The sequence below is a fragment of the Scyliorhinus torazame genome, chromosome 3, assembly GCF_047496885.1.
Source record: "Scyliorhinus torazame isolate Kashiwa2021f chromosome 3, sScyTor2.1, whole genome shotgun sequence".
NCBI lineage: Eukaryota > Metazoa > Chordata > Chondrichthyes > Carcharhiniformes > Scyliorhinidae > Scyliorhinus > Scyliorhinus torazame.
In genome coordinates this window covers 289,486,150-289,506,018 of record NC_092709.1, presented here as the reverse complement: position 1 = coordinate 289,506,018, position 19,869 = coordinate 289,486,150, and the positions used below count along the sequence as shown (strand labels likewise).

The 19,869-nt window shown below is 41.5% G+C and overlaps 1 protein-coding gene across 22 annotated transcripts in view; it reads right to left on the bottom strand.

The window, feature by feature from the left end:
- The window catches only part of LOC140409166 (transcription factor 4-like), an 818,430-nt gene that overhangs the window by 623,813 nt on the left and 174,748 nt on the right, over positions 1 to 19,869 (bottom strand). For 13 of the 22 annotated variants that reach the window (XM_072497371.1, XM_072497372.1, XM_072497374.1 and 10 more), the window contains 2 exons: positions 13,476 to 13,537; positions 2,893 to 2,989 (listed from right to left, as the gene is read on the bottom strand). In XM_072497371.1, coding sequence (XP_072353472.1) covers positions 2,893 to 2,989; positions 13,476 to 13,537 — 159 coding nt within the window. Of the gene's footprint in view, positions 1 to 2,892; positions 2,990 to 13,475; positions 13,538 to 19,869 lie in introns of those variants that run through there. The other 9 variants (XM_072497388.1, XM_072497382.1, XM_072497385.1 and 6 more) reach the window with 2 other exon arrangements.

Sequence of the window (19,869 nt, the reverse complement as noted above, 5' to 3'; positions counted from 1 at the left end):
TAAGAGGGAAATATGTTGTTTAGAAAAAATTTTCAATAAAATATATATTTTTTTTAAAAAGTGCTTCATTGGTTGGAAAGCACTTTGAGACATCTGGTGATCATAAAAGCGCGATACAAATGCTAGACTTTCCTTCTAATTAAGAGTTAGAAATTTCTGCTAAGCATGAGCATGTCATTGACGTGCATAAACCTTTGCACAATTGATACTGAATACTAACTGGAAGCAGGAATTCGGGCTGATTTCATCCATCCCTTTCTTGTCCATTGATACAAAGAGCTAAATATCAACTTACCCAGCTGAGATCATCTAACTTAACACTGACAACAAATGAAACTTGGTACCATCCTTGTCAGTATGGCTTGGAACTCAGCAGGCATTGAATGGAAAGTTTCAAATTATTTGAAAACACCATCATGTAGAATAAAGACATAACACTGCACAGGTCACAGATTTTAATATAACTTTTGTTTTCCAAAACAACATTGGTTAAAAAAAATCAGTTACAGGTACATTAGCAAATATATTTTTTATGTTATATGCACAGATTCACTTTTCAGGGGGGAGCCAGAGAAAGTCTTATTCACCTTCCAACTACTGCTCCATAGTACCAGATGACAGCTTCCTCACCGCGGCCTTGGTTAAATTATCAATCGGGTGCTGTAGTCCAAACCAAATCTGTATATTTAAAACAGGATCCCACTTTTTTCTGGTGGGTGCCCTGTTAAAAACAGTATGCTAAAATTATATTCTGTGCTATCAGAGCCAATATATCCTTGTAATTCAAGTTTCTAATTTCTAGAACCATGCTTGTAAATCTTTTTTGCGCCCTCTCCAATGCCTTCACATCCTTGTCACTGGATAAACCCAGAATTGGATACAATATTCCAGATGAGGCCAAAGCAGTGTTTGACAAAAGTTCATTATAACTTCCTTGATCTTCTACTCAATGCCTCTCTTGATAATGCCCAAGATCCCATATTTTAGCATTATTAATCTACCACCATCAACGATTTGCACACATATTCCCCAAGCTCCCTCTGCTCCTCGACCCCTGCAAGAATTGTATCCTTTGTTTTATATTCCCTTTCCTCATTTTTCCAATCCCAATGCATCACTTCACACTTCTCTGTCTTAAAAAAGCAGGAAAAGTAGTTGTCAGGCAAGAATTGCCAAGGTGAATACTTGCTAATGTAATTTCTATTTGTATTGTACCCCTTCAAATGCCAATGGTTCATAGAAAAGTAGATCCTATTTAGATGTTAACACAGACACAAGGCATAATCTCCTGAGTCAGTGTATCTAAAGTAAACAACAATTATTGCATTTTTTTTAAAGTTGAAAAATATTACCAGGAGGAAAAACATCATAAACAATTATAAAAATAGACTCTCTCACCTTTCCATCAACATCCCCTGACCCCGGTCCCACACTACCCTCCACCTGCCTTCTCAAAGTAAAAATACTTTATTTGGATAGGAATTACCTTCAGGTGTATAATGAGCATAAAGTTAAAAACCTAATTTACCACGACAATTAATGTTTACCAAAAAGGAGGCTCCCTCATAATGGCTCAATATGTTTATCCAGTGACTAGCTGAACCTTACAGAGTCTGACAATCAGAGATTGCATCACCAGGCTGCACTGATTCAGAGCACCTTGGCTAGAATGGTGAAAAGGGTTCTGCAATTGGCCTCAGCACACCAGAGTTCAGGAAAGGAAAACAGATAACCGGTCTGCATTCTGTACACTGATTCTTATCAAGCAGCCCAGGTGAGGACATGACTGGGTTTGGCTGTGATCCATATGGCCCGAGAGCCTGCTGACATTCATCACCAGGTTCAAACATACATTATGGTCTCTACAGTCAGCCTACAGTCAGCTAACAGGCCTGATACCTCGAAATGGCAAGAAATTAGCTGCTGAAAAACATTGCAGGGCAATGGGAAGTTTCAATTTGTATCATTCAGTATCGTAAGCTCACATAATTCTGGGAAAATTTATTTCAACCTTGTTCTATTGATTACATTGTACATGTATAACTATGTTTATTTGTCTTGTATTTTTGTATTGCAAAAGATGCATGAAGAGTTCTATCAAACTTCATGTTTCTCACACCCAGCACATGGACATCAGAGACGTACAGGAGCATTGACATAATAGATTAACATCGTATTTCCAAATTTCAATGAGTACAATGTGCATTGTGACCAGAGCATATGAAACAGACTTGAGTTCTGAACAATCTGTTCCTATGTTTGCACTCTGTACTCTGATGTAGAAGGGGGAAAGCCCAAGTTGTAGTGAAATCCACTTCAGAAATTATACATTTATTTAAAAATGAATAACACTGTAACTCAGTATACATCAATTATAGTATTCAAAGAAAAATGCTTTATACTCAAGTTTTTTGCTCAAGTTATTAACTCTGAAGATGATTTAATTTCTCCACATTGTCAAATACCCAGTCAAAAACAATTCAGTTGAGGACTCAGCCTGTTCTATCAAGAGGTGCCATCATTTACATAGGGCTGTGGAGAGACACAGGGATAATTATGAAATGGGGAGGAAGGTGAGGGCAGTGGCGGAAAAGTAAGTGACATAACTTATATCAGAAGGATTATATGGGATGGAGAAACGTTACATCCTCTTCCCTCTCCCACCTGCTGAATTCCATCTGGCTCCGCTTGAAGCTCTTTAGGATCTGGCTCTGATTCTTGGAAGGAGATACAGTGAACACAAAGATAACTAACTATTAATCTTCACCTGAGCAGTACCAGTTACCTTTGGGAAAAAGGCTACCTTTAATGTAGATCTTAGGTAGACAGTTAAGGTAGAAAAATGTGCAGTTACATTTTTGGGATAGACAAAGGAACATGTGTAGTACATACCCAGGATTCGAGAATTCATGAATGAAGAGGAAAGGTTGTCATGCGATCCGAGATCCCTGTTGGTCACTTGCTCATAGTGCACTCCATCATTGTAGTTCTACAAGACATTAAAATAATTACAAACATGATTCAACAGTTAGATAAGGTGGTTGAGAAGGCATATGGGATACTCGCCTTTATTAACTGAGGTGTAAAGTCATAGAGTAGGGAGGTTATGTTGAAGCTGTATAAAACACTCATTAGGCCACAGCTGAAGTACTGTGCAGTTCTGGTCACCACACTGTAAGAAGGATGTGACTGCACTGGAGGGTGCAGAGCAGATTCACCAGGATGTTACCTGCGCTGGAGCGTTTCAGCTATGAAGGGAGGTTAGTTAGGCTGGGGTTGTTCTGCTTAGAGCAGAGAAGACTGAGGGAGGGACCTGATTGAGGGACCTGATTGAGGTGTCAATTAAAGGACACACATGGGGTAGATATGAGAAATATTTCCCCTTAGTTAAGCGTCAATAACCAGGGGGCATAGATTTAAGGTAATGGCCAGATTTGGAGGGGATTTGTGGAAAAGCTTTTTCACCCAGAGCGTGTTGACAATCTGGAACCCACTGCCTGAAAGGGTGGTGGAGGCGGGAACCCTCACAACATTTAAGAAGCATTTAGATGAGCACTTGAATAGCATACAAGGCTATGATGCTGGGAAATGGGATTTTAACAGATAGGTGCTTGATGGCTGGCACAGACACGATGGGCCAAAGGGCATCCTTTTGTGCTGTAAAACTCTATGACTCTATCTCACAACTGAAAAGCAAATGTACAATATTCGTAAACATTATTTTGTTTTAAAGGTACAATGTAAAACTGGTGGTCAACACCGATACACTTCATTGCATTTGTAATGCAGATGTAAATGCATGAACATATACAGCCAAATAGATGTTACAGAGGCATACTGCAAGACAGCAATGGCTGGGACCTGAATTTTCAAGGGTGAACATAGAACATAGAATCCCTACAATGCAGAAAATACAAACATGATTCAGCCCATTGAGTCTGCACCGACCCGCTAAAAGAGCACCCCACCCAAGCTCACTCCCCCGCCCTATTCCAATAACCTCTTAACCTAACCTACATAACCTTTTATTTTTGGACACGAAGGGGCAATTTATCATGGCCAATCCACCTAACCTGCACATCTTTGGACTGTGGGAGGAAACCAAAGCACCGGGAGCAAACCCATGCAGACACGGGGAGAAAGTGCAAACTTTACACAGACAGTCACCCAAGGCCAGAATTGAACCTGGGTCCCTGGCGCTGTTAGGCAACAGTGCTAACCACTGTGCTACCGTCCTGTCCTTATATGACATTATATGACATATGGTATATGACATTTTGTAAGGACAAGAAGCTAGGAAAAAGCGGAGGGTTAGCTGTGCTAAGAAATTATGACATTTGTGCATTGGAGAGGGATGACCTTAGTTCAAAAGACCAAGATACTGACTCAGTTTGGGAAGATCGGAAGTCACTTGAGGGAGTAGTTTATATAAACCCCTTAACAGTAATCACACTGCAGGACAGAATATACTGTACAAAATAATGGGGGTTTGCGACAAAAGTGCGGAGATAACCATGGGTGATTTTAATCGGCATATAGATTGGGCGAATCAGATTGGCAATGGTAGTCTGAAAGATGGGTTCAAAGAGCGTTTTCAGATTAATTTCTTAGAGCAACACACACCAGCTACAGCCAACCAGAGAGCAGGCTATTCTAGACCTGGTAGCGTGCAGTGCGGCATGATTAATTAATTACCTCTCGGTAGCAATAATCCTAACATGCTTGAATTTCACATACAGTTTGCAAGTGAAAAGAGTGTATCTAAGACTAGTGTTTTAAATTTAGATAAGAGTAATTATGAGGATATGAAAACAGAGTTGGCTAGTGTCAACTGGGAAATTAGGTTAATGGATAGGTCATAGATGCAGTGGAAAACATACATGGAGATATTTCATAATGCTCAACAAAGATACATTCCAGTGGGAAAGAAAGGGGGGGTGGTTGGAGGGCAAATTAATTATGTTAAAGATAGTTTCAGATTGAACAAAAAAAAGCATATAATTCTGCAAAGATTAGTGGTTGGGAAGATAGAACTAAATAAAGATAACAGCAAATAATGACTAAGAATAATGAGGAGGGAGAAAGTGCATTATGAGAGAAAGCTAGCTAGAAACATAAAAACAGATCGCAAAAGTTTCTACAGATATTGAAAAGGTAAAAGTGAACATTGGTATTTTTAGAGTGGGTGTCTGGGGAATTAATAATGGAAGATGAATTGAACAGATATTTTGCATTGGTCTTTACTCCAGAGGATATAAATAACATCCAGAAATAATTGTGAATCAAGAGGTGAAACTTAAGGCAATTACAATCACCAGGGAAAGGCTACTGAGAAACAGTTCCCAGGTCCTGGTGGACTTCATCCTAGGTTCTTATAAAAATGGCTGCCGAGTTAGTCGATGCATTGATTTTCATTTTTCAGAATGCCCTAGATTCTGGAAAGGTCCTATCAGAAGACATAAGGGATCTGCAAATGGCTGTACATAGGTTATCTGAGTGGGCAAAATATTGGCAGATGTAGTATAATGTGGGAAAATATGAAATTGTACATTTTGGCAGGAAGAATAGAAAAGCAGCATATAGTCTTATTGGATAAAGATTGCAGAACAGAGGTACAGTGGGATCTGGCTACTCTGGTAAATAAATCACTTAAAGCTAGCATGCAGGTACAGCAAGTGATTAGGAAGGCAAATTGAATGTTATCATTTATTGCAAGGGGAAAAAAATATTAAAATAAATGTTTTGCTACAATTGTACAGGCTTTGGTGAATCCACATATGGAGCATTATGTACAGTCTTGGTCTCTTTATTTAAGAAAAGACATAAATACACCCGAAACAGCTGAGAGAAAGTCCACTCGACTGATATGTGGGATGAGGAGGTTTGTTTATGAGGAATGGTTGAGTAGGTTGGTCTGAAGTTTATAAGAATGAGAGGTGATCTTATTGAAACATACAAGACCCTATGGGCATTTGGCAGGTTGGATGCTGAGAGGATGTTTCCCCTTGTGGGAGAGACCAGGGCCAGAGAATTTCTTTCTCTCAGAGGTTCAGATGTTTGTGGAATTCTCTTTTCCAGAGTGGGGTAGAGCATGGGCATTGACTATTTTTAAGACAGAGGTAGATAAATTCTTGATTAAAAAGGGAATCAAAGGGTATCAGGTTGGGAAGAGTAGTGGTGTTGAGTCTACAATCAGATCAGTCATGATCCCATTGAATGGCGGACATCTAACCCTTAGGTTTGAGAGGTCATATGGCCTACTCCCGTTCCTAATTCATATGTTCCTATGTACAGTCAGGCCCAGGCTCATCAAAATCACAACCAGAACATTGTTGCAACAGTGGATAGATCCAAGGCTCAAGACTCAAGCATCTTACATCAGTGCTATAACTAATGTTATGGTACTCTTGAGATGCCACGATACTGGATGATTTTACCTCCGATAGAGGCAGTAGCAAAATCAACAAAGGTAATAGCTGTCAGACCACTAATGGCATTTTCTGCTTGTTGGTCTGTACAGACTCATCAGAAGCATAGCAAATAATTTGCATCCAGATGTAAAAGTTGTGACTTAAAACTTCCAAATGATTACACACGCAGAGATTACTATTCTTGATCAACAATTTTTCGCTGCCAACTTTTCTCATCATTCCTCCTTTTTTCAACAAAATTCACTCTATGCTGTATTATGTTTCCACAAGTGCTATTAGTTCTCTAATTTTTTCCAACACATCTTATTATTCACATGTTATGAGTCAGGACAATGAATATTTTTATGTTTCAACACCAGGCGCTATAGGCAAGTGGAATCCTATCTTTAACCAATGTATGTCCCACTGTGGCCATCAAGTGACCATCCAAGGCAGGCCAGCAGCACGGTTCAATTCCCGTACCAGCCTCACCGAACAGGCGCCGGAATGTGGCGACTAGGGGCTTTTCGCAGTAACTTCATTTGAACCCGACTTGTGACAATAAGCAATTTTCATTTTCAAGTAGCAATTTGGAAAGAGAACCAATTTTACTTTTGTTACTTCAGGACTTCGAAGGCCAACTGTGATTTCTACAGGATGTGGGTGTTTTGCATGCCAGGTGTCGATTTAAGCAAACATATCTGTGGGAAATGTCACCTGCTCATATTGCTGAAGCTCAAAACCTTATACTTGAGGATTAGATGGAGGCAATAGGACACACCAGGGAAGGAGAACACTGTTTGGACTAAGAATTTCAGAGGGTAAATACACTAGTGAGGGAGCAATCAGTGGAGGAAAAAAGACAGACAAGTGTCCAAGGTGTGTGAAAAGTCAGGAAGGAAAGTTTAGAAAAAGGAGCAACTTGGGCATCAACTGATTTGGAACCCCAGCTTCCTGTGCAGAATGAGAGTTCTGGGCAGGGTCATAACATAAATATCAACAGCACTAACATGGTGAGGGAAGAGAGATTACCAACACTGTTGGAAATGTAGTACTGATAAGGGATTCAATAGTTTGGGGGCCTCACGTGATCTTTTACAATCCAGACCCACAACAGTTCCAGTTGTCAGAGAATATCCACCCTCGAGCTTATTCTGCTAATTTAGAACAGGGCTGACCTGTAAGTCTCCTCCATTTACCAACCTTTATCCACAGAAAAGCCATTAATGCACCTATTAAAGATCACAGTAGATTATCACATGTAATACTGGACTCCACACTGTAGGGAAGGATGTAGGGTCATAGAATCAGAATGACATGGCGCATTAGAAGCCCATTCAGTCCATTGTGTCTGCTTCTGGAGAAGGTACATTGCAACTTCACTATGATCCTGTCTTAGCATGAGGAAATATAAAGAAGGACTTCACAAATTGTGTTTCTTTTTGTTAGAATAATGCAGATTATAGGGTGATTTGATTACAATTGTTAAAGGGTAAGGCAAGGTTAATAGTAGCTGAGTTATCAATCTAAAACATTACAGTAATAGAAAAAGAAAAATATCTTTAACTGAAAGATCTACTCTGGTCTAAAGAAAAATAATCCTTTTAAAATTTTCAGTTCATAATTGTAATCTATTATCCCTGAAAGGTAGAGCCAGTAGGACATCATTAGGTATGATAGGTTAAAATTACAACAAGATAATTTAATAAGGACCTGAAGTGAACTGGTAGTGGTATACAAGATATGAATGGTCAGGATAAGAAAGATAGCAATATACTGCTTCTACTGATCCGTGAGACATTGGCAAGAATACACAAGTTATCTTGATGAAAAATGTGCCGAGGGAGGATTAGAATTTCTTTTATACAAATGGCAGTTAAAATGCGGAATTCCCTGCCACATATTGTGATTCATAACAATTTATGGATTTTGTTTGAAAAAATCTGCTCGCCAGGGATCCGAGTTCGATTGTGGGTTTGAGTCACTGCCTGTGCGGAGTCTGCACGTTTTCCCTGTGTCTGCGTGGGTTTCCTCCGGGCGCTCCGGTTTCCTCCCACAAGCCCTGAAAGATGTGCTGTTAGGTGAATTGGAGTTTCTGAATTCTCCCTCAGTGTAACCGAACTGGCGCTGGAGTGTGGCAACTAGGGGATTTTCACAGCAACTTCATTGCAGTGTTAATGTAAGCCTGCTTGTGACACTAATAAAGATTACTATTAATAAATGCCAGCAGGTAAAAAAGCAAAATTAGACGAAGTGTCTCCTGTGGAGAAAAATACTGGTGCAGACTAGATGGATGTTTCTTTGATGTCACACTCTATACTTAGGAGATTGTTGAAGCTTGCGCTAGAGGATGTGATGGGTCTAGTCGTCTTTGGTACTCTGGCACAAATATTTTACATCATTTATTTTCCAGTAACCATCAGAAGCATTTTTTTTTTTTTTAAGGTCATGTTAAAGCTGCCTCTGGATGTTTGCAGCTATGCACATCGACACGTAAAAATGATTAGCAGGTCAGGCAGCAACTGTAGAGAGAAACAGAGATAATATTTCAGGTTGATTACTTTTCATCAGAATAGTCTAACATATTCCTGTTCTGTTGAAATGTCATCAACCTGACATGTTAATTCTGTTTCTCTCCACAGATGCTGCCTGGCCCGCTGAATGTTTCCATCACTTTTTATTATTTCAGGTTCTCAGAGCAGTATTTTGTTTTTGAAAAAAATAACATTGGTAAAATCTGCCCCATGCTCTCAGATTTTTGTTTTGTCATTTTAAATTATATTTTTCAGCTGTTTTGACAACACAGACATACATGTGGTGGTTAGAGATACCCTGTTTTAACTTCATTGAAGCCTACTTGTGACAATAAGCGATTATTATTTAATCTAAGATCCTTGCCAAACTAGGATTTTAATTATTGGACTTGCCATATGTCATCTCCTCTGGTCCAGTCTCCTCTTTCAACGCAGTCATCATCAATCCTTCCTCAAAAGAATAATTCTAAACCTTTCGGCAATCTCCCTTTCTTCGCTAAAGCCTTTGAACAGGATTCCTCTGACAAAATTCCTGCCCATCATACCGATACTGCCCATTTGAATCTCTCCCATCAAGTTTCAACCCATCATAACACTGAAATGGTTATAATTGAACTTATAAATTGCATTCATGTGACTGAATTAGGTACATTATCCCACCTCGCCCTTCATTCGGCTTTTGATTTTGAGGCATCTGGGTGTCCCAGTGCATGAATCAATAAAGATTAGTATACAGATACAGCAAGTAAGTAGGAAAGCTAATACAATGTTATTGCTTATTGCGAGGGAAATTGCTTACAAAAGTTGGGCGGTTATGCTTCAGCTGTACAGCGCATTGTGAGACATCTGAAATACTGCGTACAGTATTTGTCTCCGTATTTAAGGAAAGATGTAAATATGTCAGAAGCAGTTCAGTGAGAGTTTATCAGACTAATACCTGGAATGGGTATGTTGTTTTATGAGGAACGGTTGGGCAGGTTAATCTTCTATTCAATGGAGTTTAGAAGAGCAAGAGGTGACTTGATTGAAACATACAAGATCCTGGGGTGTCTTGACAGTGAGGATGTGGAGAGATGGCAGTGTAGCACAGTGATTAGAACTGTTGCTTCACAGCATCAGGGTCTCAGGTTCGATTCTCAGCTTGGGTCACTGTCTGTGCGGAGCCTGCACATTTTCCTTGTGTCTGCGTGGGTTTCCTCCGAGTGCTCCGGTTTCCTTCCACAAGTCCCAAAAAATGTGCTGCTAGGTACTTTAGACATTCTGAATTCTCCCTCAGTGTATTCGAATAGGTGCCAGAATGTGGCGACAAGGGGCTTTTCACAGTAACTTCATTGCAGTGTTAATGTAAGCCTACTTGTGACAATAAAGATTATTAATAGGATGTTTCCTATTGTGGGAGAATCTAGAACTAGAAATCGCAGTTTAAAAGTAAAGGGTCACTCATTTCAGACAGAGATGAGGACAAAAGGTGAAGTCACACAGGATCAGAGGTGAGCTGGCAAGATGGATACAGAACTGGCTAGGTCAGAGCAGGCAGAGAGTAGCAATGGTAGGGTGCTTTTCTGATTGGAAGGCTGAGACTAGTGCTAGGACCTTTGCTGTTCATCGTATATATAAATGATTTGGAGGAAAATGTAACTGGTCTGATTAGTAAGATTGCGGACGACACAAAGGTTGGTGGAATTGCGGATAGCAATGAGGACTGTCAGAGGATACAGCAGGATTTAGATAATTTGGAGACTTGAGCGGAGAGATGGCAGATGGAGTTTAATCTGGACAAATGTGAGGTAATGCATTTTGGAAGGTCTAATTCAGATAGGGAATATACAGTGAACGGTAGAACCCTCAAGAGTATTGAAAGTCAGAGAGATCTAGGTGTATAGGTCCACAGGTCACTGAAAGGGGCAACACAGGTGGAGAAGATAGTCAAGAAGGCAGAAGGCAGCACGGTAGCATTGCGGATAGCACAATTGCTTCACAGCTCCAGGGTCCCAGGTTTGATTCCGGCTTGGGTCACTGTCTGTGCGGAGTCTGCACATTCTCCCCGTATGTGCGTGGGTTTCCTCCGGGTGCTCCGGTTTCCTCCCACAGTCCAAAGATGTGCAGGTTAGGTGGATTGGCTATGATAAATTGCCCTTAGTGTCCAAAATTGCCCTTAGTGTTGGGTGGGGTGACTGGATTATGGGGATATGGTGGAGGTGTTGACCTTGGGTAGGGCGCTCTTTCCAAGAGCCGGTGCAGACTCGATGGGCCGAATGGCCTCCTTCTGCACTGTAAATTCTATGATCTATCTATGAAGGCATGCTTGCCTTCATTGGCCGGGGCATTAAGTATAAAAATTGGCAAGTCATGTTGCAGTTGTATAGAACATTAGTTAGGCCACACTTAAGAGTACATTGTTCAATTATGCTCACCACACTACCAGAAGGATGTGGAGGCTTTAGAGAGGGTGCAGAAGAGATTTACCAGGATGTTGCCTGGTATGGAGGGCATTAGCTATGAGGAGAGATTGAATAAACTTGGTTTGTTCGCACTGGAACAAAGGAGGTTGAAGGGCGACCTGATAGAGGTCTACATAATTATGAGGGGCATAGACAGAGTGGATAGTCAGAGGCTTTTTCCCAGGGTAGAAGAGTCAATTACTCGGGGGCATAGGTTTAAGGTGCGAGGGGCAAGGTTTAGAGGAGATGAACGAGGCAAGTTTTTTTACACAAAGGGTAGTGGGTACCTGGAACTCGCTGCTGGAGGAGGTGGTGGAAGCAGGGACGATAGTGACTTTAAGGGGCATCTTGACAAATACATGAATAGGATGGGAATAGAGGGATACGGACCCCGGAAGTGGAGAAGATTTCAGTTTAGACGGGCAGCATGGTCGGCGCAGGGTTGGAGAGCCAAAGGGCCTGTTCCTGTGCTGGACTTTTCTTTGTTCTTTGGTCTTTAAGGAGAAATAATTTCTCTCAGAGGGTGGTAAGTCTTTAGACTACTCTTCCTCAAAAGGCAGGAGAAGCAGACTCTTTGAATATTTTTAAGGCAGAGTTAGATAGATTCTTGATTAACAAGAGGGTAAACGGTTATCAGGGGTGGGCTGGAATGTGGGGTTGAAGTTACAATCAGATCAGCCATGATCATATTGAATGGGAGAGCAGGCCCAAAGAGCCAAATGGCCTACTCTTGCTCCTAATTTGTACGTATGTTCGTAGGTACAGTGACCACGTTATCTTCTTCCAAAGCCTCTCCTCTATTGTTCAGCTCCGTGGCACTGTCATCTCTTGATCCAATCTATTGTAGCCACATCTTCATCCAGTTACCTCCTTTTCACTAAAACTGTGAGGGACATAGATAGGGTGAACATGAAGGAATTGTTCCCCTTGGTAGAGGGGTCAATAACCAAGGGACATCAATTTAAGGCAAGGGGCAAGAGATTTAGAGGAGATTTGAAGAAAAAAAACTTTTGTGCTGTAAAACTCTGACTCAATTGGCCCCTCCACAGCAAACTTGCCCAGTATTCACTTCCAATTACAAATTGGAAGACTGAAAAAATCTTCAGCGCCCGCCAAAAGCTTAACCCTCAGCATCAATTCCATCCCTCTCCCGGCCACTGTTACAGTTTGAAACCAAACCGTAGGCTTCTTAGTCGCCTGTTTGAACCTCAGCTGATGTACTGATCCCATATCTTCCCCCATCACAAAGACTACTTATTCTAACTCTCTGGCCTGCCTCAGCCCACCCCTGCTGAGACATTTATCCATACAATTTGGCATCTTCAGACCTACAGCCCACCAAGAATTATATGTTCCTCCAATATATTCTTCCACCGCACCACTGATGGTATGTCTTCAGTCCGCTAAGCCCGAAGGTTTGAAAGTTTCTCTCTAAACTTCTTCATCTTTATGACCCTCCTTAATACCTACCTCTTTAAACCACATCATATTATTATAGCCCTCTCCAATCAAGTGGCAATTTTTATTTGGCGACATTCCTGCAAATTGCCCCAGGGACTTTTCCGATGTTAAAGTTGCTCCATAAATGCAAGCTTTACTTGTAATACATTGCTCTCACTAGGGTTTATGGTGACCATGAGCTCAAGGAAGCCACATCCCTTGAGCCATATAAAGCATCCAGCAACTATAAATGTTGCCCTTCCAACTTGAATTTCAGGAAAGCATTCTGAGCTGCAACAACATTAGCAGAGTGATAATAGAAATTGGAGGTCTCCAATTAAGCTCAAAGAGAAAGGCACTGCATGCAGTAAAGCAAATTGGCTTGTATGCAATTTTCCTTGTCGTTTATTAGTAGTAATATGAAATACATGTTTAGGGACAACTGTGCTATGCTGAAACTCACGCTAAATTCTGAAGAATATTCACAAAAGATTTGCATTACTCCATTTACAAATCTGTACTTGTAAATGCCTGCGTTTTAAATCGGACCTCCCAAAACGATCCCTCAAAATAAAATTAATTTCTCCATAGCAGTCAGTAGCACACAAATTGAACTTCAGTGCCGTAATGTCGGGTCCACTGTGCCTTACCCTGGATGGACTAGGTTGATCCCCGGGTCCCCAGGATCCAGAGTTTGTTCTGTCTTCCAGATCTAAACACAAGAAAAGAAAAGAAATGACCCCGTCAACTTCCTGGGTTGTGATGAAAGTAGAGATGTCGCAAAATTTCTCTTTCCATAATCATTAAGAATGTACCATTTTATAGCTCAGGCATTCATGAATAGAAAAGCTGGGTTCTGAAAAGTTTACTAGGCCAATGATTATTTTAGAATCCTGTTTCATTCTTCAAATCAGCACGATTTTCCTTGATGCATGTCTTACCCAATTTTTAAAAAATGGAAATTAATCAAAATCAAATTATTGCATTTTAAAGCGACACTTTGGCAAAACATTTTGTTCCATACTCAAGATGTTTCCAAACTAAAGGAGGGATGTTGCTGATAGTGAGTAGCTGAGCCATACAAATCACATGAATCCCAGTTTGATCCATAGCTTGTCACCTGGGGTTAGATGAGGGGCACTGAGTTTTGCTCGCTGGCCCAGGCCTGGAGAGAGGAAAGTCTGCCAGAAATCCATGGCCTCACTGTTGAAAGTACACATGTAAATCTTGGCCAAGCTACCTGAGCCACACTCAGCCACAAAACCATAAACCAAAACAAATCAGAGGAGATGAGAGATATTGACAGAGTTAACAAGAAAGTAGCAACGTAGATTCAGAGTACAGTCAAATATATTAGACAAGAGCAATGGCCAACCCATCAACATATATCGGACACAAAAAAAGGGACACATCACATAGGTATAAGACCATAACACCATAAGACATAGGAACAGAATTAGGCTACACGGTCCATCGAGTCTGCTCCGCCATTCAATCATGGTTGATAAGTTTCTCATCCCCATTCCCCTGCCTTCTCCCCATAAGCCCTGATCCCCTTATCAATCAAAAACCTACCTATATCTGTCTTAAAGGTCACTCAGTGATTTGTCCTCCACAGATTTCTGCAGCAATGAGTTCCACAGATTCTGACTGAGGGAATTCCTGTTTTAAAGGATCGTTCCTTCAGTCCCTTCAAGCTGTGCCCTCAGATTCTAGTTTGTCCTCCCAGTGGAAACACCATCTCCACGTTTATTCTATCTAGGCCTCTCAGTATTCTCTAAGTTTCAATGAGATCCCCCCTCATCCTTCATGGGCAGCATGTTAGCACAGTGGTTAGCACTGCTGCTTTACAGCGGCAGGGACCCGGGTTCAATTCCCGACTTGGGTCACTGTCTTTGTGGAGACTGCACGTTCTCCCAGTGTATGCGTGAGTTTCCTCCAGGTGTTCCGGTTTCCAGGTGTTTCCGCCGGTGTTTCCGGCGATTATTCCTCCCACAAGTCCCGAAAGACGTACTTGTTAGGAATTGGACATTCTGAATTCTCCCTCAGTGTACCTGATGAAGCGCGGGAGTTTGGAGACTAGGGGATTTTCACAGTAACTTCACTGCATTGTTAATGTAAGCCTACTTATGACACAAATCAAGATTATTATTATAAACTCCACGATTCCAGACCCAGAGTCCTCAACTGCTCCTCATATGAAAAGTCCTTCATTGCGGGGGTCATTCTTGTCAACCTCCTCTGGACCCTCTCCAAGGCCAGCACATCTTCTCTAGATATGGGGCCCAAAACTGCTCACAATATTCCAAATGGGGTCTGACCAGAGTCATATATGGCCTCAACAGTACATCCCTGCTCCTGTATTCTAGCCCTCTTGACATGAATGCTAACACTGCATTTGCTTTCTAACTGCTAACTGAACATGCATGTTAACCTTAAGAGAATACTGAACTAGGACTCCTAAGCCCCCTTTGTGCTTCTGATTTCTGAAATCTTTTCTCATTTAGAAAATAGTCCATGCCTCTATTCTTCCTGGTTCTCCTTTGTCTAACTTCCTCGTTACCTCCATAAAGAATTCTAACATGATCTTCCCTTGACAAAGCCGTGCTGACTCAGTCTTATTTTACCATGCACTTCTAAGTATTCCGCAATCTCATCCTTAATAATACTTGAAAATACAACTGAAGTCATGCTAACCAGCCTATAATTTCCTGTCTTCTGCCTCCCTCCCTTCTTAAACAGGGGTGTATATGAGCCTTTTCCAATCCTCCGGGACCCTTCCTGCCTCCAGTGATTCCTGAAAGATAACCACCAATGCCTCCATAATCTCCTCAGCTTTCATCTTCAGAACCCTGGGGTTAGCCCATCGGGTCTGGGTGATTTATCCACCATTAGACATTTCAGTTTCCCCAGTACCTTCTCCTTAGTGATGGCCCCTGACTCTCTTGAAGTTCTGGCATGCTACTGGTGTCTTCCACTGTGAAGACTGATGCAAAGTACCTCTTCAGTTCCTCTACTATTTCTGGGGTTGTTTAGCACAGGGCTAAATCACTGGCTTTAAAAGCAGACCAAGACAGGCCAGCAGAATGGTTCAATTCCCGTAACAGCCTCCCCGAACAGGCGCCGGAATGTTTGCGACTAGGGGCTTTTCACAGTAACTTCATTGAAGCCTACTTGTGACAATAAGCGATTTTCATTTCATTTCATTCCTTTGTTCTCTATCACTTCTCCAGCCTCATTTTCCAGTGGTCCAATGTCCATTCTTGCCTCTCTCTTACATTTTATATATTGAAAAAAAACTCTTGCAATCTTCTTTTATATTACTAGCTATCTCACATTCATCCCCCCCCCCCCCCCTTATTGCTTTTTTAGTTGTCCACTGCTTGCCTTTAAAGGCTTCCCAATCATCTGGCTTCCCACTAATCCTCGCCACGTTGTAAGCTTTTTGTATGCTTTTATGTTGTCCTTAACTTCCCTTTACAGCCTTGCCTTGACCCTCCTCAGCATGTTTCCTCCTCTTTGGGATGAATTTCTATTGTGCCGCCCGGATAACCCCCCAAAACTCTTGCCATTGCTGTTCCACCGTCTTCCCTGCTTGGCTCCTTTTCCAATCAACTCTGGCTAGCTCCCCCCTCATGTCTTTGCAGTTACCTTTACTCAATGGTAAACCGTTACATCTGATTTCAGCTTCTCCCTCTCAAACTGCAGGGTAAATTCCATCATATTGTGGTCACTGCCCCGTTAGGGTTCCTTCACCATATGTTCCCTGTGACATTGGAAATGGAATGGAATGGAAATTGCAGGAAGAAAAGGAAGGGGGAAAAAGGAGAAAAATCCCTCACAAATATCACGGAGGGAAAAAACTGTAGCATTGTTTTGGGTCACCAATAATAGAACAGAAATTCAGCATGAAGCAAGAAAAAGCTTCCATTTATGAAGCTTGTTGGCACACACAAGGCATCACAGGGCACTTTAAAACCAAAGGCTTAATTTTCAAGTAACAATTCCTCGTTTCTCTCCACGGAAATTGTCTGACCTGCTCAGTATTTCCTGCAGTTTCAGGGTTTTTTTCAGATTTTCAGCATCTGCAGTGTTTTGCTTTTCTTCCCATACTGAATCATGTTGTTGAGAGTGTAATATTAACAAGGATATCAGCGAACCCTCTCAGAAGACTTTTACAGGTGATGGGGCGACTCATTCTCCTACCCAAAGAGAACTCACTCTGCTGATGAAGGCAGTACCACAACCATTTAATGGTACAAGGAGTATTTAATTGCTGCAGGTGGGATTTATTGCCCTCACTTGGAGGGCATATTATAAAAATAAATTTATTGCCCTCACCTCCCAGTCCATCACACAAACCCGCCTCCCATCTATTGACTCTGTCTACACCTCCCGCTGCCTTGGGAAAGTGGGCAGCATAATCAAAGACCCATCCGGGGCAACACAGTGGCGCAGTGCTCCCTCACAGTGCTGAGGTCCCAGGTTCGATCCCGGCCTGGGCCACTGTCTGTGTGAAGTTTGCACATTCTTGCCGTGTTTGTGTGGGTTTCGCCCCCACAACCCAAAGATGTGCAGGGTAGATGGATTGGTCATGCTAAATTGCCCTTAATTGGAAAAAATAATTGGGTACTCTAAATTTAAAAGAAAAAAGACCCCTCACACCCGGCTTACTCACTCTTCCAACTTCTTCCATCGGGTAGGAGATACAAAAGTCTGAGAACACGCAATAATAGATTCAAAAACAGCTTCTTCCCCGCTGTTACCATACTCCTAAATGACACTCTCATGGATTGACGGACTGGTCTGACGACCTCTGACGACCCCTTCACACATCTTTGCTACCGAGTAGTACTACACTTCACCCGATGCCTGTGTCTATGTATTTACATTGTGTATTTTATGTTTGCGCTATTATGTATTTTCTTTTCATGTATGGAATGATCTGTCTGAGCTGTACGCAGAACAATATTTTTCACTATGACAATAAACAAACCCAATCCAATCCAAGGGAGTACAGTACTGGAGGTGTCTGTCTTCCTGTATCTCCACATCCCAGAACTCCTCCAGCCAACGACAAATCTGCAACCGGGCATAAACAGCCCTTGAGGAACAAATAACTTTCCACCTAAAGGCCTTAACTGGGGCATTAATTGGGCTGCCTGAGGCCTTGACTACTCCCTGTTATATTGCAGACAGGTCGGGGGCTAGCAGAAAGGCAGAGGGTAAGGTATACAGGGAATTCTACTGGCACCCCACCTGCAGGAAACTGTAAACTCTGCCCCTTGTTCTTTCTATTGTGCAATGGGAATATCTATGTCCATCTAATCAGCTTTAACAGCTCAAAAGATGACACCTCTGTCAATGCAGCCCGTCTTCAGTATGATATTGAAGTGCCAGTCTAGGCTATGTAATTATGTTCATAGCAGCTCCTAAATTTACAATCTCATGATTCAGAGTAAATAGCAATATTGCTCTGGGAAGTATACATATGGACATTGGGTAAGGACAGGATCTGACTAAGCTCTGATATGTTATTGATACTCATTGCAGATATCTGAACAAGATATGGAGGGCTGCCAGGATTTATATTCCAGCATGAATTGGGTATATATTTGAAAAGGAAAATTTTGCAAGACTATGAGAAAAGAGCACGGGAGTGAGGTATCTTAGGCATAATAGGCCAAATTGTCTATTTCTGTGCCCCATGATTCTGAGCTAAGAATCTTTGGAGCTAGAGAGAAAAATGGAAAGTGCAAAGTGGTAACGGGGTGATGAGGCAAGAGAAGTATACTCTTTGTAAAGCAACTCCTGCCAAAATGTTGCAACATCTACATCATTTTACAGAAACACTGCAGTCATTCCTCCTCAGTCATAATTCAAATGTTCAATTTATTGTTCATAAAAAGTCATTGAATAATGTTCAATTTATTGTGCATAAAAAGTCATTGAATAATTGTTGGGGTATATATAGTGTCATATTAACTCAGTGCTGGAATTCTCACTTGAGTCAAGAGGTGGTAGATTCAAGCACCAACCTAGCACTTGCGAACATAATCTGGGTTGGCACGCCAGAGGTACTGCAATGTATGGCACCACAGTCTGGATTTTAAAAGTAAGATCTTGTCTGTACTTTCAAAGTAGACAAGAAAGATCCTATGGTACTCTACTGAAGTGGTGCACCATGATATTACACAGGGTGGATTAAATGTGGTTTAAGATTTAAAAGTCTTTGCAGTAAATAAACACTGGAGTGAATATTATAAGGAATGTAATCTTTACGTCAGCCCAGGAAGTTGGTAATTGAACTCTGGGTCAGGCCATGATAAGCTGAAATATGTGACCTTCATGGCCAGGCTAAGATGTGCAGATGACTGGACAATAGGAAATCATCAGAACAGGTAAGGAAACGTTTGTGGTTCACTCATCTTTGGACATCATTTGTATTAAGGGTCAGGTCATTCTGCGATTATTTTGTAACCTCATCTGTAATTGAGGACATACCAAACTAGGCATTCCAGATAAAAACAATGGTGAGAGGGCGGTACGGTGGCGCAGTAGTTAGCATTGCTGCCTCACAATGCTGAGGACCCATGTTCAATCCCGGGCCACTGTCCGTGTGGTTTGCACATTCTCCCAGTGTCTGCGTGGGTCTCAACCCCACAACCCAAAGATGTGCAGGGCAGGTCGATTGGCCACGCTAAATTGCCCCTCAATAGGAAAAATCAAAAAACAATAACGGTGAGTTATGGTGAAATATCACAAAGATGGTATAAATACATGACACAAAGTGTGTATCTTTGAATAGCCGCTTAGAGCATTCTGGGAGTGCGATTCCGTGTCTGCATACTTGAATTTAGCTGCTTGATTCACCTACCGCTGACACTATGTAAAGTTTTTTAGATAATTCACAATACTTCAAACAAACCATGGGCTTCTTATAGTCTTCTAGCCATAATTCATCCCACAACCAATGGAAACTGATGCAGATTAATGGGTCATTTATTTTAACGCTGATTGATAGATTTTGCTGTATTTAAGTTT